A 22946-nucleotide genomic window follows, 5' to 3' on the forward strand; every position below is an offset into this window, starting at 1 on the left:
CCAGCGACACCGCGTTAGCCGCGATTGGTTTTTTTTTTTTTTTTTAAAGCCGTACGTTGCCCGGGTATGACGGAGGAGGGATGCATAAAGCGAGATTTGAATTACGAAAGAGAGGGAAGTGAGAACGAGAGGATGAATTGGTTTTGGAAGGGCTGGGCTGGCGCGCGGTCTTCAGAGGAATGGGAAATAAATGTGCGAGACCGGTGTGTACATTTTTAGCTCTGCAGGCAGTTATCTGACCGCTGTGTGCTGAATGTAAGCCCTGCCCTAAAAGACTTGAGTTTAATCAGGGGGAGGGAGGGAGGGAGGGAGTTAGAGCTGCAGAGAGGGAAGGATGGAGAGAGAGAGGGAGAGCTGCAGAGGGAGTGAGGAAAGGATGGAGAGAGGGAGAGCTGCAGAGGGAGTGAGGAAAGGATGGAGAGAGCTGCAGAGAGAGAGAGGAGAGGATGGAGAGGGAGAGCTGCAGCGAGAAAGAGAGAGAGGGAGGGATGGAGAGAGGGAGAGGTGGGAATAGTGTTTTTTTGCTTTGTGCCCATGCCTGCTGTGGTGTGTGTAATGATGGGAATGGCTGTACAGTAGCTGCTCGCAAAGCCTGGCAAGGTCTTGTGAGACAAAAATAAAATAAGCCCTACTGCTTTGAATCCCTCTTCCCCCAACCCCCTCCCCCTTCTCTCTCTCTCTCTCTCTCTCTCTCTCTCCTGTGCCTGGTTACTTGCTTTAGAATGAGCGGTGAATGAAGGGTAGAGCGTGAGAGAAAAAGAGAGAGGGAGAGAACCTTTACGCTGAGTGCGAGAGGGCGTGTGTGCAGGAGGGTGAGCGCGTACGTGAGTGAGCGAGCAAGAGAGAGAGCGAGAGAGAGGGAGAGAGCGAGCGCGTGCGAGAGCGAGAGAGAGATGTTGAAGGATTTTTTTTCTTGTCCGCATCAGCAGCACTGCAGAGGAAGCGAATAGACTACTGGGGGAGAGAGAGAGAGAGAGAGCAAGAAGAGCGTGAGAGAGAGAGAGAAGGAGAGAAAGGGACAGGGATCCGTTGCATTACCAGTAAAGTGGCACGGTCGGCTGCTTCCTCTCCCCTGCACGGCCGCACGCACACACACACACACACACACGCTCGCACGCCCTCGGCCACGGAACGGGAGAGACCCGCTCCCCCCAAACCCCCGGCGGCCCCGCGGGCAGCCCGACGCTGAGGCGGCAAGAGCGCGCTCCGGTCCTCCCGCCGTCCGCAGTGCCTGACGAGAGCGAGAGCGGGAGAGAGAGAGAGAGGGAGAGTGAACGAGAGGGGGAGAGAGACAGAGAGAGAGAGAGGGAGAGGGGGATACGGCAATACGGCGCGTCTGTAGTTTTTTTTTCACCGCTCATTTTTTTTGCGATGGCGAATAGCGCACAGCCGCGGTACGCCCGCGCCGCTCTCAGCCCGGACCTGCCAGCGCGGCGGCGGCAGCGCTAGCCCCAGCCGGGACACGGACGCCTTCCTGCGCCAACCGACAGGACGCACAGGTGGACGCGCCGGGGGGAGGGGGCAGGAGAGGAGAGGAGAGGAGGTGGAGGGATTCTCTGGGAAGAGGAATTACCAAAGAGGAACAAGGGAGGGAGTACGCAACGGGTGAACACCTGGACGTAACGGTTTATCGAGCTTAAGAACAAACATAAATGAATCGAAGCGGTTTCGTTTTTTTCTCCAGGACAAGAAAGGAATAGAGGAGACGCCGCTGACTGCCTGCTGTGGTGCTTTTCTGCTCCGTAGATCGGGCGAGCAAAGAGAGGCAGGACAGGGAATAACAGAGAGGGAGGGAGAGAGGGATTGAGAGGTGGAGAGAGAGGGACTGAGCAGTGGAGAGAAAGAGAGGGAGAGAGAGAGAGAGAGAGAGAGGGAGTACAGCTGGACCCCTGCGGCGGGCACGGACCGGGCGAGGAGGTGGCGGGGCGGTGGGTGAGCCGCCGCTCTCTGGCACGCGCGGGACAGTTCGGGAGGACTCGGGGACGGGCACGGCGGCGGGACCATGGCGCAAGCCGCCAAGCAGCTCCGCAAGAACAAGGAGCTGGACGCGCTCGCCGCGCAGGAGCAGCGCGAGAAGGAGGAGGAGAAGAACAAGAAAAGAAACCGCTCCAGAGACCGCAGACGCAAGGTAAGGACGGGGGGCTGCTTAACACACACACAGATACGCACACAGGCACACACACACACATACGCACACACACACACAAACACACACACACACTGGCACGCTCATACACACACACAGACACACATACAGGCACGCATACATGCACGAACGTACACACACGCACACACACACATACACACACACACATACGCACGCACACACGCACACAAACACATACGCACGCACACGCACACAAACACACACACACACACTGGCACGCACACACACACACACACACACATACACAGACACACATACAGACACACACACACACACACACACACACACACACACAGACACACATACAGGCACGCATACACACACACACACACTCACACGTGCACGCATACTGTACCCTAAACACACACACACAGAAGCACAGAATACACTGGAGGATTGTCTGTCCCCACTATGTCCTGCTGAATACAACACAGACATACACCTCTGATTTGTGATACACTAAAGGTACACATTTTAGTTGGGGGGGGGGAGGTGATGGGGGTGGGACAGATTTTTGCGGGACTGACGAGTGGGTGGGGAGAGATGGGGATGGGACCGTGTTGTGGGCCGGGGGGGGGGGGGGGCGGGGTGTAGGACCGTTTTGCGGGACAGATGGGGGTTGGGGGGGTGGTGATAGGGGTGGGACAGCGTTGCAAACAGACGGCGGGGGGGGGGGGGCGTTGTGGGGTGTGTTTGAGACCGTGAGTGAGACTGTAAGTGAGACTGCATCCCCTGTGCTGGGCTGTGGGCCGTGTCATAGAGGCTCAGGGTGAGAGAGGCTTCCTGCTACACCCCCCCCCCCCATCCCCTCCCCCCACCCCCAACCCCCCCGTCCGCTTCCCTCTTTATTCTGACTGTGCTTTCCCTTCCTCCTGCTTATGTGAAAAGCCTCATTTTTTTCTGTCACGTTGTGAGATGGATATGTCTGCAGAGCCTGTAATGAGCTTCCCCCCGCCCCTTCCCCCCCCCATTTAATCACAATCACCCTCACACTCACCTGTGTGCTGTCTCAAACCCGCGTCACGCGCCGAGACTCTGAGACCCACCCTGAAACACCGTGTTCAATCGGGTGGCCACCTCTGCAGTTTGATTGGCCCACCCCTGTTTTTGCACCCGCAAAACACATTATCATTGGCTAATATAATTGCTAGCGATACTGTGCCCCCCAGCCCCCTTTTTGAGTCTGTGAACCTCCCCCCCCCCACCTTCTGTCCACCCCATGAAGAAAATCCCAGGGTAATCCCCTTTGACTAAGAGGGGAGTTTACCTGCCCCCCCCCAGCTGTCTGTACAGATGGGGAGTGTGACTCACCTGCGCAGCACACCTTGCGTCAGGACATTGCAGAATGTGCTAATGAGAGAGCGTGCGTGCTCAGTGACTGAGCGGGCTGGGAGCAGGGCCTGCGTCTGCGCTGAGGACGGTCAGGGAGCCGTATTTAGGATTCTGTTCATGCCGCTCTGCATCACGCCTGCGTGCGCTGCCTGCGGGGAGATCAGCGGCTCCCGGAAACCCCGTCCGCTCGCGGGGGTTAGCGTAGCCGCGCGGCGGCGAGACCTAGAGAGCCTGTGCGGTACCAGCGAGCAGGTGGTGCTGGGAACGCACACTCACACACACGCACACGCACACACACACTCGGTTATGAGTCAGAAGCTGCACACCAGCAGGTCTATGGGCAGTGGCAGTGAGGGAATGCAATAAAGGATGCTCTTTGTGGTTGGCTCCTCCGGCTCTGCTCCTCTTCCCCACAGTACTGCTGCGGTTTCTGCCACTTCAGCCAGAACTGTGCTGAGCTGTGTGCTGTTTTGCATGTACAGTGCATACGCTGTGATGCGTGTGTTTCAGGCAGTACTCTGAGCCCTGTGCTGTTTTGCATGTACAGTGCATACGCTGTGATGCGTGTGTTTCAGGCAGTACTCTGAGCCCTGTGCTGTTTTGCATGTACAGTGCATACGCTGTGATGCGTGTGTTTCAGGCAGTACTCTGAGCCCTGTGCTGTTTTGCATGTACAGTGCATACGCTGTGATGCGTGTGTTTCAGGCAGTACTCTGAGCCCTGTGCTGTTTGGATGTACAGTGCATACGCTGTGATGCGTGTGTTTCAGGCAGTACTCTGAGTATGCAGTGCATACGCTCAGCTGCGTGTTCTCGTTAGCGGTGGGACGTTAGCTGCGTTTGGCTCTATGTTTTTGGGCCACAGGAGGCCCCGCCTCCCCCAGGGAGTCACGCTACTGCGAAGCAGAGGCCTTCTTTCTCCTTGCAGTAACACACAGTCTGCTCACCTCCTGCATTTCAGCCGTCTCCTCTCCACAGGCAGTCCGGTTTTTAGCATGCGCTAAAAGGTGTTTTTTTTGCTAAAGGCAAATTGCACTGCAGAAAAGTGAACGTTGCAGCGCAGAAAGATAGAAATGTGTCACTAAAACAGAGTGAGGAACTCCTCGGCCTGCTCCCCATCATTTATTGATAATAGAATGACTCCATTTCTGTGAAGGACATTTGTTAATAATAAATTAATTATCTTGTATTCGCACTCCATAAAAAGACGAGAGAATATTCTCTTGTTGCTGTTCTTTTGGCGTAGAAAGGTCCAGCTAGTTAGTGTTAGTGAGGAGTGTGGATTGGTGTTCAGTGTGCGAGACTGAGGTGGGGTTTTTCAGTGTTCAGGGTCTTGACGGTACGGGGTGGTGTTCAGCGGTTCGTCCGACTGAAGTGAAGACGTGCGTTCAGTAAACGGGCGAGCTAGGCTTTAGTACCCCTGGGCGAAGTCGGTCGTACCCCCCCCCCCCCCCCCCGCCCCCCCAGGGAACAAATTAAGTGTATCTGCAAACGAGCAGTGGCTGAACCTCTGCGATGGTGAGAGAGTGATTGTATAAGTGGCCTTGTGTAAGGGAGCCTTAGCGCTAATCAATGAGCCGGCTGTGGCTAATGGCCACCGCTCACATCTCCACGCTGCCCCGCTGGGGGGGGCGGAGAGGCGGGGTGCGGAGAGGGGATGGGAGGGGGTTTGGCGGGGAGGGGAGGGGAGGGAGGGGAGGGGAGGGAGGGTACAGTGCGCACAGCCGGCTTAGGAATCCCTCTTTCACGTGCTGTACACTAGAATCACACGCTACTGACAGCGTAGCGGCAAGCTAGGGAGGTGAAAGGATTTGGGTGGGATTATATTTTTACCTCTCCCTCAGGGCCTGGAGTCAGTGCCCCACGCCTAGCAGTGCAGAGAATGTGTGTGTGTGTGTGTGTGTGTGTGTGTGTGAGTACAGGTGTCTAGTTGAATGCGTCTCTATTTGAATGTTAGCGTACCTGTGTGTGTGGGTTTACTTGTTAGATCGTGTGTATACGTGTGCATGCACTCATTATGTTTGTGTGGTTGCAGGGCATCTCCTGTGTGTTTTATGTAACTCCCCCATCTCCCGTTGGGTAGATGAGACTACTTCCTTTTAAATGGGCTTTCTGGAGCAAATGTTCCCTGCAGTGTGTTCTCTCTGCAGGTACCGTCTCAGAACCACTCAAAATGGAAGAACAGAGTGCTTTTTTTAACTAGTTATGAGTTAATGCAGCTGTCTGAAGGGTAAGAATTTTCTATTAGAAATAAAAATTTTAATAATCTTGAAATGATCTCCTGTCATACAGTGAGTTTTAGTCGCAGAACTCAACTACTAAACATGTGTGATGTATTTTTGTGTATGAGTGACGGAAGTGTTTGTATGTATATGCTTGTCTAAAAGAGACAGAGACACATGAATGTTTGTGTATGAGTGACTGGTTTGTGTGTGTGTGTGTGTGCGCGCATGTGTGTCTGGTGTGGGTGTACTTGGTTCAGACAGCCCTGTGGCCCATATTAAGGTGGAATAGCGCATCTCATGGGATAGGTGAGTTGGTATGAGGTTATGCTCATCAGTAACTACTGTGCTCTCACTGGATATATTTGGCTCTGGCCTTTAAATTTCACTGTGAAAAGTGCAGATCAGAGCGGAGACACACAGCTATTCCCACGTCTCTGTAGTATTTTCCTGTTCTGGCGACGTGGGGTTGCCATTGATTTTTGCATTCTGGTGGGCTTGTAATTGATCGTAATCTTGTGTTCTAGTGAAGTAGGATTGTGACTGTGGGAAGGACCCACTTGAAATAAAGGAGTAGTCAGTATTCCACTGTGACACTGCTCACAAACCGCTCATAAGCAGCTATATAACCCTGCGGAGGTCTGCATGTTACACTGTTGTGTGTATGTTGGTGAGGATGGCGATTACTAACCCTACAGTGTAAACATGCGATGTGCTTTGCTATTTTAATATTTCATCGTTGAAAATTGCACAGATTACGGTGGTTGCAGTCAGACTGCATGCCCGTTTTAGTTCAAAGGCAAAGTGTGCCCGCACCCCTGGGTGTGCGTTTGAGTACATTAGCTTTCACCATACCTCAGTGCTCACAATCGTCTGGTTGCCATGCCAACAGCAGGGGTTGGAATATGAGGTGGAGCAATAGTAGCATTACTTAAACCACCAGAAGTTACTGCAGCATCAGTGATAGTAACAGCAGCATTAGTGATAGTAACTCCAGCATTAGTGATAGTAACAGCTGCAGTAGTAAAAGTAATAATAGCAGTGATTGTAACAGTAATAGTAACAGCAGTAGTGATAGTAACAGCAGCAGTAGTAATAATAACAGCAACAGTAGTCATAGTAACTGCAGCACTAGTGATAGTAACAGCAGCAGTAGTCATAGTAACATCAGCGGTAGTGATAGTAACAGCAGTGGTGACAGTAACAGCAGTAGTGATAGTAACAGCAGTGGTGATAGTAACAGCAGTAGTGATAGTAATAGCAGCAGTAATAATAGTAACAGCAGTAGTGATAGTAACAGCAGCAGTAATAATAGTAACAGCAGCAGCAGTGATTGTAACAGCAGTAGTAGTCATAGTAACAGCAGCAGTAATAATAGTAACAGCAGCGGTGATCGTGTCAGTAGCAAACTGATGTATGAATTCTGTCACAGGCCACCACCATCTATTTATTTAACGAAGTCTGAACATTTATGCAGTGTCCTTTATGAGAAAGAAGTCTAATTATATAAATCTGTCTATCTATTTATCTATTTTCTGAAACTAAATATAAGTGGAGGGCGGGGGTCGGATGCAGGTGTCCTTGCTGAGGTCCGGTAATTATTGTGCTGCCAGTGGATGAGGTGTGAAAAGAAATAACAGACTGGGTTGAATATTATTTCTGAAGCATTTATGGGTCAGCACCAGGATCACAGATGACTGTGTGAAACCGATCGTAATACATCAAAAAAATGAACAGGAGCGGTACCGTCGGCTGAGAAATAAGTAGCCACGGGCTAGCTATGTAGCTACTTGAAAGCACGAGCATTCATGTTATTGAGATTACGTTAACACATTCGTTAATGAGATATGTCTTTAATTAATGAACGGATATGTGGTGGTGGAAAGTGACAAAAGAGGTTTCTGCAACACAGAGGCCTGTAATTAGCATACAGACTGCTCTCTTTCATATCCTTTCCTTTTCTCTGAAGGAGAACGAGAACTGTTTTTTCTCTCTCTTTTTACCTCTCCAGCTGCCCTCGTGTGTTTAGACGTTGGTTTCACTGAAATTAAATAAAAGATCATTATTTTTCCATGACGGGAATGTTTTTCATTTTTTTGGACAAATAAATCTAAAATGAAGCATTGTCGTTGTGAGAATTGATCGCGCCGTTGAAAATGAATTTAGCGGTGGCTGCTGGGTTAGAGCATCAGGCTGTGGCGCGCGGGTTATCGAATCCAGGCCGTGCCCGCGCCGACTGTGGCCATATCATTGTGTCGTTATCTTGATGTTGTAGCTCGTCATGCCTCCTAGTTTGACTTAGCATAGGCTAGGTCAGAGAGTAATGTTTACTGTGTGAACTGGACTTAATGTGTTCATGGCTATGAATAACCGTTACAAAATGAGTATTGTACCTTATCGGACCTGGGTTTTGAGGCAATGTTCCAATGACCTTCGCTGTGCACTTATTGTATGTCGCTTTGGGTAAAAGCGTCTGCCAAATAAATGTAATGAAACGTAATGGCTGGTATCGCCACAGGGCAAGGCCCGGTTGCCGATTGTCTCGTCCAGGGCGCGGTAGGGTTCAGTTGATTAGATGTCATACGTTACATCTCGAATAATGGTGACCGCGGCCGGTCAGTCGGGCCCCCGTTGGCCGCGTGCCGAAGCCGCGGGCGAACTCTGAGCCAGCTCGGCTTCGGGCTGCAGCGCGGACGGAAACAGGCCGGGAACGCCTCGCGCCATCCAGGAGAGAACCGGGGACGTCAGGTGGCAGCACCGCAGATGTCACGTCAGATGGCAGCACCACAGATGTCTTCAGCAGTGGAGGCCACGCGTGAACCCGGCTGCAATTGGTCCGTTGGATATTCCAAAATGGCTCCCACGTTGGGGGCATTATTTTAAAGAATAATTCTTAAAAATTGAACCTTTCATTCGCCTCATTTGCTCTTCTGCTTTTGTAATCTGGATAACATGAGCATATTTTATTAAAAAGCAAGACTCAGTAGTTTCTTCCAGGGTAGAAGGAAATACTACTTAAAACAGTTTGACATTTTAAATTTGTTTTTAAGTTAATTAGAGAGTGTGTGAACCGGAATTGCTCTGTTCTGTCTGGTACTGTGAAACACAAAACAAAATCAACTCTGAAATGTATAGCATTCAATTCAATTAGTGTCAGTATACAATATTCCCATTTCAGTTTTAAAAGGAAGTAGACCCATTTGCTTCTCTTTACTCAATAATACTTTCTTTTTGTGTCAGAAAAGTTCACATCAGTCAAGCAAAATTGAAACAGGCTGGCATGAAGCTAATGTCTATCTACAACAAAATGTTTAGTTTTCAAACAGTACTGGTGGTCTTTTTTGATACTAGGCATTGCGTACCTATAGAGAATAGTCTGAAATTTGTCAGCATCTGGTTGGCTGACCTCTTAGCATTTCATAGCAATAACTACTGAAAATGAGACTACATTGTAAGTGATTTTGCAGTGTTGCAGATCTGAATATAGTAAATATGAATTAGAAGTTTAAATTTATTTTAATCATACCACTTTTGTTTCATTTCTAGATGCAAGATGTTCTGTATCCTAACATCAGATATTCAATTATTGATATTACATTTTGCCATCAATTTGAGTCAAAAACATTTGACTGTCTGACTTACTTACACTTATTATATACACTTGCTCATTAATGCAGTTAGACCGGTCCTCCAAGCAACAAATCACGTGGCTGCTATTTGGTCTGTAAAGAAGAGCTTCAGTTGTTGTCCGTCCAAACACTAGAAATGGGCGAGACATGTGATCTAAGTGACCTTGAGGTGGTATGATTGCTGGTTCCAGCATCTCAGAAACGCCTTCCCTTCTGGGATTCTGATATGCTACAGTCTGTAGAGTTTACATTCTCCCACAGTCTCTCCAGCCCCCAAACCCCGCCTCCCTCCATGCTATACTGCTGTGTCATTCTTATATTGGAGATTGTGATTCACGTGACTGTCAGCAGTCTGTGGGTTCACACACAGGTGCCTTTCCGCAATGCAGCCGACGCCGTCTCTCTGCTCCCTTGCGCAGATTCTGTCTGGTCCGCGGTCAGACAGGACTGGGGTTTGAGCATTCAGGCAGTCACAGGTGTTAAACCAGATGCTTCTTGCCTACAGATTTCAAATGCGCTGGATTGGTGATAAATCTTTGTGCTCTGCAATGTTGCGGTATACATTTATCGAGAATTAGCTCATAACAGCTGAGAGTGAAGTAAAATGAGTGGACGGAAATGAGTCTGGTAGAAAATTATGCATTAGCTGTGCACAGTGGCCCATTACGCTTTCATACCCAGTGGGCCCGAGTTCAGCTGTAAACGTGTCGACCTTTCGGATTGAAGGTCACCATGGCTACAGGAGGGCTAATCATGGGAGGTGAATGATACTGTTGACATCTATTGAAAAGGAGGTGGTTGGTTACCTAATGTCTCTGATATCAGCAGGCTGCCCTTGCTTGCCCCCCCCCCCCCCCCCCCGCCCAGATGCTGACCTCTGGCTGGGCGTATCATGTACACCTATCGTATGGCACCGCTGGGTCGTCAGCACTGCTGGGTCATGCCCTGGTCTCCAGTTTTGACCTCTGCCAATGTCATTTACTGTGCCTCCTTAGGGGATGTTTTAGGTCTGGGCTGGAACAGGGTTAGTGTTATGGAGGAGCACAGGGTTAGCGTTATGGAGTAGCACAGGGTTAGCGTTATGGAGGAGCACAGGGTTAGTGTTATGGAGGAGCACAGGGTTAGCATTATGGAGGAGCACAGGGTTAGCGTTATAGAGGAGCACAGGGTTTGTGTTATGGAGGAGCACAGGGTTAGCATTATGGAGGAGCACAGGGTTAGCGTTATAGAGGAGCACAGGGTTAGTGTTATGGAGAGGAGCACAGGGTTAGCGTTATAGAGGAGCACAGAGTTTGTGTTATGGAGGTCCACAGGGTTAGGGTTATGGAGGAGCACAAGGTTAGTGTTATGGAGGAGCATAGGGTTATGGAGGAGCACAGGGTTAGTGTTATAGAGGGGCACTGGGTTAGTGTTATGGAGGAGCACAGGGTTAGGGTTATGGAGGAGCACAGGGTTAGTGTTATGGAGGGGCACAGGGTTAGTGTTATGGAGGAACACAGGGTTAGGGTTGTACTGAAGGGGTAATTCTATGAAGGGGGCTTGGTACTGAATTATGGACTGTCCTGTTCTACCTTCATTCTGTCTTAGAGAAACAATCATGCTGCCACTGCTAATCAGACCAAGAGAGTACAGTGTATAGATGAAATAGCACAGAGTCTATCTTTAGTCAATCTTTTTCTTTTCTTTTTTTTAAAAAAAACCTCAACCTTGGACTACAGACAGTCTGTGTGGCTATTTTTGTTTGGACAGACAACGGAGTTAATTGTGGTGTTGCGTTTCAGCTTTGGCTCCTGATTGGTTTACGCCGGTTCCAGGAAAAGGGCTGTTGTGAAGAACAGGCCGTGCTATCGCGTTAGCGGATACTCTTATTTCCTTCCCATTAATGAAGGCTTAAGTGTGGGTTTCCCTGCTCCTGTGCCGCCATCCTGCTCGCTCCGACCTCCTCCAGCGATCTTAGGAGAACTGCTGTGATCTCAGGGAGCTCTGTGTGTGGTCCAGACCCAGTGAGATGCTGCTGGTACTCTACCTGTTTATCTGTGTGGTCCAGACCCAGTGAGATGCTGTTGGTACTCGACCTGTTTAACTGTGTGGTTCAGACCCAGTGAGATGCTGCTGGTACTCGACCTGTTTAACTGTGTGGTCCAGACCCAGTGAGATGCTGCTGCTACTCTACCTGTTTAACTGTGTGGTCCAGACCCAGTGAGATGCTGCTGCTACTCTACCTGTTTATCTGTGTGGTTCAGACCCAGTGAGATGCTGCTGGTACTCGACCTGTTTAACTGTGTGGTCCAGACCCAGTGAGATGCTGCTGCTACTCTACCTGTTTATCTGTGTGGTTCAGACCCAGTGAGATGCTGCTGGTACTCGACCTGTTTAACTGTGTGGTCCAGACCCAGTGAGATGCTGTTGGTACTCTACCTGTTTATCTGTGTGGTTCAGACCCAGTGAGATGCTGCTGGTACTCGACCTGTTTAACTGTGTGGTCCAGACCCAGTGAGATGCTGTTGGTACTCTACCTGTTTATCTGTGTGGTCCAGAACAAGTGAGATCTGCAACAATATGTTAATGCTGTTGCATTTGATCTACATAAGGACAACAAACTAAAAATGAATATGGGTAAATAATGATGAGCTTTTCAGAGTCCTGTGAGTGAGTGAGTGAGTGAGAGAGAGAGGAGAGAGAGGAGAGAGAGAGAGAGAGGGAGAGAGGGAGAGAGGTGCTATGGTTACAATAGAAGGACTGATGAAATTCCATTTTACCTCCTCAGCAAGCAGGCACACACACTCACACACACTCACACACACTCCTGTGCGGAAGTGCACAAGCCCTAACACTCTGAGAAAGTGGCTCTTATCGAATTATCCCTGGCGCCTGAGGGTGCTGTAGGCCAGTGGTAGAATGCACAGTTAGTGGCGGGGGGGGGGGGGGGGGGGGGGGGGGGGGGGGGGGGGGGGGGGGGCGGGGGGAGAGAACAAGATGATGTATTTGACAAACTCATTTAAAGATGAATTTACCTCCCTCCGCAGCAGGAGAGAGGGGGTAATTCTTCCGGACGGCGGTGTAGCATTACCGTGATGTACTGCTCGACAGCGTCGTTAGCGCAGTCCTGAACAGCCCTGTTTGCCACCTGCTTCTAACTGGATTCCAGAACAGGTTTTATGTGGAAATTTGCCGGCTCTTGCGACCACAACGTCAACAGTGCTTTAAAAACGTGATCTCATCGGATTAGTGAACTTTTGAAGATTATACAGAACCTGTGCTACCTATTCGGTTTAAATTGTGTCAAAATATCCTGTTGAATTTCACGCTAAACCTGCTCAGGATCATGCCCAACCTGTAGTATTCATTTTTTCATTTTCATAAACATTTTCAGAAATGTATTTTTGGACGATATTCGGTACTCGGGTCTGCATTTATGGCGTGTCACTACTTTAGGAATAACTGAAAGTGCTGGGCCTGCGTGGCATGCTTTCATTATTCATGTGTTGGACTCGGTCCTAAAGTATCAAGGCAAGGGTATGGCCAGGTTTCAGAATCTATTCCCCTGAGTGAAGTTTGCAAAAATTGCCCATCGGAAAATGAACTGGCCGTGCGTTCCTGCTTGTTCCGTATGAAGGCTTCATAACGTTTTACTGCATTGTTTCTCGCCCATCAAATGCATTCATTTGGATGTTTTTGTGCACTGATTGCTCCTAATTGGTGTTGCTGTGGGCTCCGATTGTAAAGTCCTGTTGTCGAATATGACGTTAGATTTTCCGGAGGATTCTAACGTCGTGTTCCATCAGCACTCGCAGCTTTGTGGTGTGGTATTGCTGCTTCTGGGCTGCGGGGCCTGGCTACGGTTTCAGAGATTAACGGCTCTTAGCGACGCGCTTCTCTCGGTGCTATCGCTCTTGTTTGACCGGCTGCATTCCACTGCCCTGCCCTTACCGGGAGGAATTTACCCTGTTTCTCCCCAAGTGGGATGCAGACTTCAGAGAGTTAGAGCAGATTATCATGCCGTGCTGTAGGAGGGAAATGTTGTTAACCTGGGGATTTAGAAAAATCTTCACTGTTCATGGCTGTTTTAAATATGCAATTTTGGTATTTCTGACGCCTGTCCAGGGTGTATTCCTGCCTCTCGCCCAATGCATGCTGGGATAGGCTCCAGCACCCCCATGACCCTGCTCAGGATAAGCGGGTATAGATGGATGTATGGATGTGTTTGCGATGATTTCTGTGTTTGCACATGCGTGTGTGTGTTTGTGAGGATGTGTGTCACTTCAAGTGTGTTTGTTTGTCTGGTGTGTGTGTGCGTGTGTCTGTATGCGTGCGTGCCTGCGCGTGTGTATGTCTGTGTGTATGTGTGCGTGCGTGCGTGTATGTGTATTCGTGTGCGTCTGTGCGTGTGTGCGCGTGTGTCTGTGCATGTGTGTGCGCGCATGTGCATGTGCATGTGTTTGTGAGAGTGTGTGAGTGTGTGAGTGTGAGTGTGTGTGTGAGTGTGTGTGCGTGTGCGTGCGTGTGTCTGTGTGTGTGCTTGTGAGAGTGTGTGTGCGTGTGAGTGTGAGTGTGTGAGTGAGTGTGAGTATGTGTGAGTGTGTGAGTGTGTGTGTGTGTGTGAGTGTGAGTATGTGTGTGTGTGTGAGTGTGTGTGTGCATGCGCGTGCGTTAGCTCTGTTGAAGGACGGCGGCACGTGTCTGCGGCAGTCCGGCCGTCTCCGGGGCAACGTGTGCCCAGCGCCGCTCTCTTAATTTACCGCCGCGCGGGTCGGAAGCGTCTCGGCTCGGCCTGACCTCAGACATTCATCACGTCCAGCGCCGAACCCCCCCCCCCCCCCCCCGTCCTGGCACAGCGGAGCGGCGCACTGAGCACAGCGCTCAACCTTAGCACCGCGTCCAGCGCTGGATGATTTATTCCCTCAGAGGGATCACACCGCTTCATCACTAATGAGGTTAATGCCGATAGCCCGGTCGCTATGTGCCGTTATTCTGCTTAAGCTGTCGGGCATAGCGTGCGTCTGCGCGCGGATCGGTTGATTGCAATGGGAAAATGGCGAAGGAGAAGGATACGGTTATTCAGTTGTTTTTTTAAAAGAAGAAATAGTATGATGTAATAAGCTCGTTGCAAAATACGTCACAGCAAAAAGTGTTTATAAGAAATTTGAATTGAGGGATAAATAGAGAGAGGGAAAAGGAGAGGGAGAGAGGGAGGGAGAGATAGGGGGAGAGTTAGAGAGGGGGAGAGGGGGAGAGAGAGGTCTGTTTGAAGGACAGCAGGCAGCCGCAGTGTGGGGTATGAGGGCATCAACCGAGCCGCACCTCAGATGCGCGTATTCGACCTTTCATCTTCCCTCACCTCTTTACCCCCCCATCCCTCTCTCCCTGCTCTATCGCTCTGTTTTTATCTGCTCTTCCTCTCGCTGCATGTATTAAACATGATGTGCGTCCGACTCTCAGCTTTCATTGCCTGTGTGCCGCTGAGAGGTTATAGAAGCCATTTGGGTTCACTTCTTCAAGGGCACTGCAGCCTGTGGCCCCTGAGTACTGCACACACACACTCACACACACACACAGAAAGCACATGCACAAAGCACACTCACTCAAACACAAAGCACAAGCTCACACACACACGCATACACACACACGCACAGAAAGCACATGCGTGCGCACACACACACAAAGCTCATGTGCATGCACACACACACACTCACACACACAGAAAGCACATGCACTAAGCACACTCACACAAACACAAAGCACAAGCTCACACACACACGCATACACACACACACACACACACACTCACACACACACAGCCATCAGGAGCATTAACAGGACGCAGCTCAGGTCAGGAGAGTCCTGGCAAGGGCAGAAGAAGCGACAGTCCACTGCCCCCTAGTGGCCGAAACAGCCGCTGTTCCGCAGTGCTGACATCACTCCCGTCGGCTCTGTCTGGACCGGGGAGCGATGACGTCATCATCTCAGAGTCATACCACAGAACCAGAACCAGGATGCGAGTCCTGAGCCAGACCGATGCTGAAATCCGGGGCTGGGGAGAAAATAGATACGTTCAAAAGCTTGCACAATCTCAGCAACAGAAACAAAAACAATATTGTTTGTTCCAGCTCAGGTAGTCATGCCGGTCCTGTTCATCCTGAATGTCCTAACCTGTGCTGACAGTTATACGTTCCGTCTCTGGCCTTCTACATGTGTACGACTCTGTGCATTATGAAGAGGATTGGCCTGTGCTTTGGGGACATGACAGAGTGCCTGGCTAACAGTGAACGTCCTCACAATGTTGCTGCTATGTAGTGGCAATGTTGTGGCTAATAACATTGAAAAAACATTCCAGTAACGTTGTAAGAACATTTTGTGTTAGCTTGGTAGTTCGGTGAAAGTGTGTCTGTTTCTCTCTGTGTAATAACATTCAAGGTAACCGTGATAAGCATGAAGTCTGGCAAGGGGGGTCCTGCTTATGCAAATTGAGTTGGATTTTTTTTTTCCAGCTCAGTTAATGTAAATTTCACAAGTGTCAGGTTTATCAAGGCCTTGTAGGTCCACAGTGCTCTTAACATCTATAGGATTGCACAATTCGACATCTGCTATGGTGGCGTGGATACATTTTGCAGCGGCGATGAGGGTATAATGTAGAAATCCGGAATGTTTTGCCAGAAATATGGGAGGAGAGCAAGCAAAGTCTGCTTGTGAGCCAGTGGGCCGGGGTTTACCTGGGCTGGCAACAACGCGGCTTCACCTTCACTGACTGCACCAATTATTTAACAGCTGTGGAAGGCCGCTGTAATCTCCACTCAGGCGCAGTGGCACGGCAGCTATTAATGGCGTTGGGAGAAAACGGGGGCGGCGCGGTGGTGCAGTGGGTAGCACTGTCACCTCACAACGAGAAGGTCGTCGGTTCGAATCTCAGCTCGGGCCTTTGTGCATGTTCTCCCCGTGTCCGCGTGGGTTTCCTCCGGGTACTCTGGTTTCCTCCCACAGTCCAAAGATATGCAGGTAGGCTAATTGGAGTCTCTAAATTGCCCGTAGGTAGGAGTGTGTCAGTGAATGGTGTGCCCTGCGATAGATGGGTGGCCTGTCCAGGATGTAATCCTGCCTCTCGCCCAATGCATGCTGGGATACGCTCCAGCACCCCCCCCTTGCGACCCTGACCAGGATGAGCGGGTATAGATAATGGACGGACGGAGAAAACGGTGCGGTCGAACCTCTGAGGTCAGGACGCGGTGCGAACGGAAGATGTTCAGAAGCCTGAAACGTTTTTAACTTCGAAAGTGGTGTCTAATGTAATTCCTTTATTGATCGGGTTTGTTAGTTTCGTAAGAGTAGCTCGTATTGTAAATATGCTACACCTGTTTCTAGTTACGTTTTTTATTAACCAGTAGGCTAATCAAACCAACCGATCACGATTGACTCAATAACATGCATATTAACCAGCACATGCAATAATACAAATGTTTACAGCTTGCAATATATTACCCACCTTTTCTTAAGGCATGGTATATCTATCCGGTCAAAGCTAAAATGCACTGTAATGTGTTTAGAAGAATTTTAAATCTCACAGTTGATGTCTTCTCGACTGTTGCTGTGTACCGATCCAGAACAATCAGGGCTGTTGTGCCTACACACTCCCACAAACGATGCGTCGTAATTACAGGACTATGCTCGAACCTGGTGAGCCTGTAATTATAGTAATGGAGAAAATTGCTGTCTAACTGTGTGTGTTTGGCTCTGTTTTTTTCTGCCAGGTAGTAAACAGTAAAACAGTAAATAACAAGGGGTTCTTTCATTAAACAGGGACGCTCTTACTGTTACAGTATCTGTACACTGTATGTTTCTCTAAATTGTTGTTCCTTCTGTCGCTCTACACACCAACATGGCCCTGCCCTCAAACATACCCAGCCCCCCCCCCCCGCCACCGCCCCCACCCCCCCCTCAGCATAGCTTAAATATAGATTTGGCTGAAGTTTGTATTTGGGGATGATTATTAATGTGCTGGGATTCTGCACATGACGGACTGGCCGTAGTGGTGCGCCTCGTTGTTGTTTTGTCAGTGCCAAACCCTCCGCTCTGCCAAATGGAATCCCAGAATTCCATCTGCTGTGATGAAGGATTGAAGGTTGGAGATGGACGCTTCTGTAGTCTTCAGCCAGAATCGCTCTCATCTCTCGTGGAATCTCTTTCTCCTTGTTCTCCCTCTGTTTTTTCATTCACTTCAGAGTCCTTCCATTGCCCCTCTGAACCTCCACTTGTTCTTTTTCTCCCTCTCCTACATTCATTCATTCCCCTGCCTTCTCCCTCTCCCTTTGTCTCTCTCTATCGCTCTCTCTCTCTCTCTCTGGTTTTGAAGATGCTAAGGGATGAGAGTACCCTTTGTCTCTGCGGCAGTGATGCTGCAGTGCTCTGGGGTGGGGGGGTGGGGTGGGGTGGGGGGGGTTGGATGGTTAGGAATGGGGTAACCCTGCAGTGCCAACGCATGGCTGTGTGTGTCTGTGCATGTGGTCTACGTGTATGCGTGTATATCCATGTAGGTGTGTATGTGCGCGCGTGTGTGTGTGTGTGCGTGTGTGTCTGTATCCATGTGGGTGCGTATGCGTATGTGTATGCGTGTGTGTGTGTGTGTGTGTGTGTCTGTATCCATGTGGGTGCGTATGCGTGTGTGTGTGTGTGTGTGCGTGTGTGTCTGTATCCATGTGGGTGCGTATGCGTGTGTGTGTGTGCGTGTGTGTGTCTGTATCCATGTAGGTGTGTATATGCGTGTGTGTGTGTGTGTGTGAGAGTGTGTGTATACGTGTAGGTGTGTGTGTGTGTGTGTGTGTGTGTGTCTGCTTTATATTCTTTGTTATACCTGAGCTTCTGCTGCTATGATTTATGACAGAAAACATCCAGGAGTCAGTCAGTCAGTGTCAGACAGTGCCCTCTAATTTCATTCTGCAGTACGCCAGCACCTTCCAGCCTCTTATTATTCCCAGCTCGGTCTCAGTTCCCTCAAACTTCTGCTCTGTCTGGCTCAGTCACTTCCTTGAGTCTCCGGAGGTGGGAGTGGCCATACGCGCGCGGCGGCCTTGCGTTCAAACATGGCGGGAAACCCTGAAAATGACCATGAGCGGCCATTTTGCTCATTTTGCGCGTTTTGCTAAATCTCTGCGTGGGGTGTGGTGTTAAAGGAAAATTCCAGGCTGAGACGCTTACATCATCAGTGAACGTGTAACGCCAATGTGCTGTTCAGTCCACGGTTTATTATTAGACGTGTGTAATAAATTTAGCATTTTTTCACCGTTTACAACATTTCACTCGCTCTCCTGGCAGGCTTCTTCTAGATCTGCTCCAGTGTTATTTGCCAACATTACCCAGAAGGGTTATGGCATACACAGCCAGCTAGACTGACATTCACATTAGCTAGCTAGCTAGCTAGTAGCACTTAGCTAAAAGGCTAAAAGAAAAGTCGGAGATTGTGACCACACCCCTAATCCCTGGCAAAGCCTCACTGTTGCATTCTGGACTTTTGAGGCCGCTAGCATGGCAAAAATCAGCATGTCCTCCTGATTAGTTATTGATTTCTCTCAGTAGGAGTATTACAGAATGTTGATTAGCGGGGATTCAAAGGCCTGAAATGAATATCTGACATTTATAGTTGGTGCTGTAGTGAGTTGAAGACACGCTCTCATATTAAATTGCACTGTGCCTGGTGTGGCAGTACCCCTGCGCGACGTGACATCGTCTGCAGTAACTCAAGCTTACATGCGGGAAAGTGAAGTACAACACCAAACAGGAAAATAGGACCTGGGAGGTGTTTTAAATCACCAATATGCAAATTCTAACCAGTGCCAAAGTGTTCTCTATGTGATCTGGAGATCATGCCGCTGGGAGAGCCCTGTGGTGGTGGAGGGCCCTGCTGTGATTGGGCAGGCCTGCAGATATGATTTTCCAATCCAAACTGGAGGAGGAATAGGGAGTGAAAATGCACCACTTCCTGTCCGGACTGCTCCCTGTGGAAGCAGGGACAAGAGATTTTGTACTGTGGGCCACCGTAAGGCGAAGGTTCTGTCCTCTCTCACATTTTCCAGATGCACAATACCAGACAAGCCTGACAGACATTTTTTTTCCTATGATTAAAAAAATTAACTGAATAAATATTTAAGCAAGTAAAAATAAATGTTAACCAAACAGCCACCTTCTCCCATAAAAGAATCATATACTACATGCTAAGCCATGTTAGCAACGTTGCATTTTTACACATGAAAGTATCGCATCGCTTTCTGCGGGAAACAAGATCAATTTGCTCGTTACCACGAGCCAAAATCCCTTAATCCGAGAAATGACAGAACTGGGGCTCCCTTTGAAAAAGGAGAATCGCTTATCGCTGTCACGGAGTGATGACGTCATTCAGAATCTCTGGGGAGGTTCTGCCCGGCTCGCCAGCGAGTCCCTCTGCAGTGCTCATGAATATTGAAGAGGAGGCGTGGCCAGTGGCGCAGTGGCGGCTGTCTGTGTGATGTGTGAGCCTCGGAGGCTGGAACAGCAGGTTTACAACTCCCAGTGCACCCTGGGAAAAAGAGAGAGGGAGCCGGAGATGGGCAAGGAAGGAAAGAAAATGGAAGAAATGTTGGAGAAAGAGAGAATGGGCGAAATGAGAGAAAGGGGTGGATGGTGAGAGAGGGAAAGAGACGAGATGAAAGGAGAGAAGAGTGTGGAGAAAAAAATGCACATGGATAGATGAAAGGAGAGAAAAATAGGGTGTGTGGAAGGTGGAGGTAGAGAGAGAAAGGGAGGGAGAGTGGAAGATGGAGGGAGGGATGGATGGAGAGAGACAGAGAGAGTGAGTTTAGCACTGCTAGCTTTGTTTGTAATGGATTGCGGAGGCAGTGGCCTGACAGCCCATCAATATTTCAGGGCTTCCGTTTTAGCACGGGAAGAAAAAACAGACCACCGCTTTTTATGTCTTTTATTTATTTATTTATGAGGCCCAACCGAACCCGCGTTCCTGCGCTCTCCGCCCGATCTTCAGAGCCATTGTCTGCCTGTACTTTGCACACGCGTGTGGTTTTGCGTGTGTGTGTGTGTGTGTGTGTGTGTATGCGTGTGAGATAGAGATAGAGAGAGAGAGAGAGAGAGATTGTGTATGAGTGCATGTCTGTAGATGTGTGCATGCAGGTGTACCTGTGTGTGGTTGCATGAGCATGCTTACATGTGTGTACATGGCATGCGTGCTCGCCTGTCTGCGTGTGTGGAAGCATACAGAGAAACACGTTTGTATGAGAGTTGTGCCTGCGTGCCAAAGCAAAATTGGTTTGAGAGGGAGAAAGGTGGAGGCAGAGGGACGGATGATGGTGGAGCGAGGCAGAGGGAGAGAGGATTGGAGGAAAGGGACGGAGAGGGAGGGAGGCTAGCTGTTTGATTTAGAATGGCGGCCCACAGATTACTCTGGCCACTCTCAGAGGAACTCAGGGCTCTTCCTCACTGATCTCAGACCAGTTTATCTGATTTCGTCCTGTACCCTTACAGGAACTCAGGTCTCTTTCTCACTGATCTCAGACCAGTTTATCTGCTTTCGTCCTGTACCCTTACAGGAACTCGGGCTCTTCCTCACTGATCTCAGACCAGTTTATCTGCTTCTGTCCTGTACCCTTACAGGAGCTCAGGGCTCTTCCTCACTGATCTCAGACCAGTTTGTCTGCTTCTGTCCTGTACCCTTACAGAAACTCAGGGCTGTTTAGCACTGTTGTCAGACCAGTTCTACCACCTCTTATCACTAGAGTTACAGACCCATAATACAGCATATGTCACCTTGCTACTACTGACTGACTGGGAGGCACAGACACGTTTACATACAAATATACCTGTGCACGCATGCACACGCACTTAGGCATTTATCAATAATTGATCACGTCTCACTCAGGCAAAGCTCTCGGTTTATTTCTTCCTGTTCCTCACCATCCACTTAGACCGGAGAGTTGTTGCACTCTGGGAAACACTTCCTCCTCCACTGATTTCTTTACAGGCTTCACCAGGTCAAGCCCAGTTTTCACACTGCTTGTCATGAGCTTTTGAGTCGGTTTGTCCCAGGCCGTGAATGTTATCAGAGTTTGGCTCTCATTGGCTGTTTTCATGCTTAATACTGATTGGTCAGTCCAAACCAGCATCATGTTGATACACCGTTATACAGATCCTTTTCACACAGCTCCAATCCAGGCTGACCAGGATTTGTACATGCTTGCGAATGCCATTCATAAATCAGGAATTGAGTGGGCACACAGAAAAAAACCCAAATCAAATCCACTTCTACCCCTACCGCAGAGAATCATGGAATCTTGTTTTGTTGTTTCGTTTATTGCCGTTATTCGACAGTTGCCGTTCTTACCAAAAGGTGGCGCTATGAGGAGGATGAATGGGAAAGACTGTTGAGACTCCCGGTGGCAAACAAATGCAAATCGTACAAAAATTCAGAAGTGGACGCAACGCCATCGGACGCAGTTGTGAGCGGAGAAGGCTGTATGTACTGCGATGAGAGTAGACCTATCCCTCCTGCCCCCTAGTGGTATGGACGCCGGCGTCCGCAAAATTGGTAATAAACAAATATCCACAATGTATTCAAAAATGGGCCGCAAATGTGCCACAAATTCAAGGTCAGCGCCTGCCGCAGACTCCTTTCTGGCTAGCAACGCCACTTGTTCCCTTATCAGCGCTCAGGGAAATCAATGGCGGTAAAATAAATGGAACCTCCCCATCCCCCAATCACTTATTACACAGTAACCCACATCATAAGACATTTTTTTTCTATGGTTATCTGGTCCTTTTTTTTACATGAAAAGATCGCATACTCTTTCAGTTTTCAGAACAGTACCAGGTCCTTTCAGATCACCAAATAAATCTTTCAGAAAAAATGTTCACGTGTAATGTGCTAACATTGAATTCACTTTCGGTATTTACAATACTGGCTCCTTTGTCTATGTACATGTGTCTGTAATCCAAAATGCCTCTGCTTGTATTCTATATAACGCTCTTAGCTTGGTCAGGGCCTATTTTCACCTCAATCCGGCAAGAATCCATTTAGAGGACATGGCTGGTTTACTTGACCACCCCTTGCCCCCTCTTTACTACAAAAGTATTTTGTGTGGCAGACGTTTGCTTATCTGAACAGCAATACGTCTGCTTTTAAGTCAATCGAGTGACTGAATGAATGAAACAAGCCTGTAACCTTTCAAATGGGCCCTCATTGGTGTCAAGGGGTCCGGCCATGCCCAAGTAGTCTAATTGCATATTGCCGGGGTGGGGGGTGGGGGTGGGGGTCTCTGCGCCATGAAGATCGTGCTGATAGTGAGTGAATGTGCACTGCCGAAAAGCCAGCTAGATCTCCTAACAACCTGCCGTTGCGCTATAAAATGTATTTATAATTATGGCGGATCGGAGAGAAAGGTTTTGAGCTGTGAGAGAAGTATTTGAAGAGCGTGAAACATTTTCATTTTTATAGAGTGGAGGTTGGCTCAAAGACTGGGTCCTAGACAAAGTTATGGCCCCACTGGAGGCCATTTAAGCTCACTGACAAAAGCGAGTTCAGTGTTCTTCTTATTATTTCTTCTCATCCCACATCATTACGTTTACA

The 22946-nt window shown here is 49.2% G+C and overlaps 1 protein-coding gene across 4 annotated transcripts in view; it reads left to right on the forward strand.

Annotated features, from left to right (window-relative positions):
- Positions 1-535: 535 nt before the first annotated feature.
- Positions 536-22946, forward strand: part of LOC118212869 (ankyrin-1-like) — an 80223-nt gene continuing 57812 nt past the window's right edge. Inside the window, exon 1 of one of the 4 annotated variants that reach the window (XM_035391298.1) lies at positions 536-2128. In XM_035391298.1, the coding sequence (XP_035247189.1) occupies positions 2003-2128 (126 nt within the window). In that variant the 5' untranslated portion in view covers positions 536-2002. The remainder of the gene's footprint in view (positions 2129-22946) is intronic. The other 3 variants (XM_035391297.1, XM_035391299.1, XM_035391300.1) reach the window with 3 other exon arrangements.

This window comes from Anguilla anguilla, chromosome 14 (assembly GCF_013347855.1).
Source record: "Anguilla anguilla isolate fAngAng1 chromosome 14, fAngAng1.pri, whole genome shotgun sequence".
Taxonomy (NCBI): domain Eukaryota; kingdom Metazoa; phylum Chordata; class Actinopteri; order Anguilliformes; family Anguillidae; genus Anguilla; species Anguilla anguilla.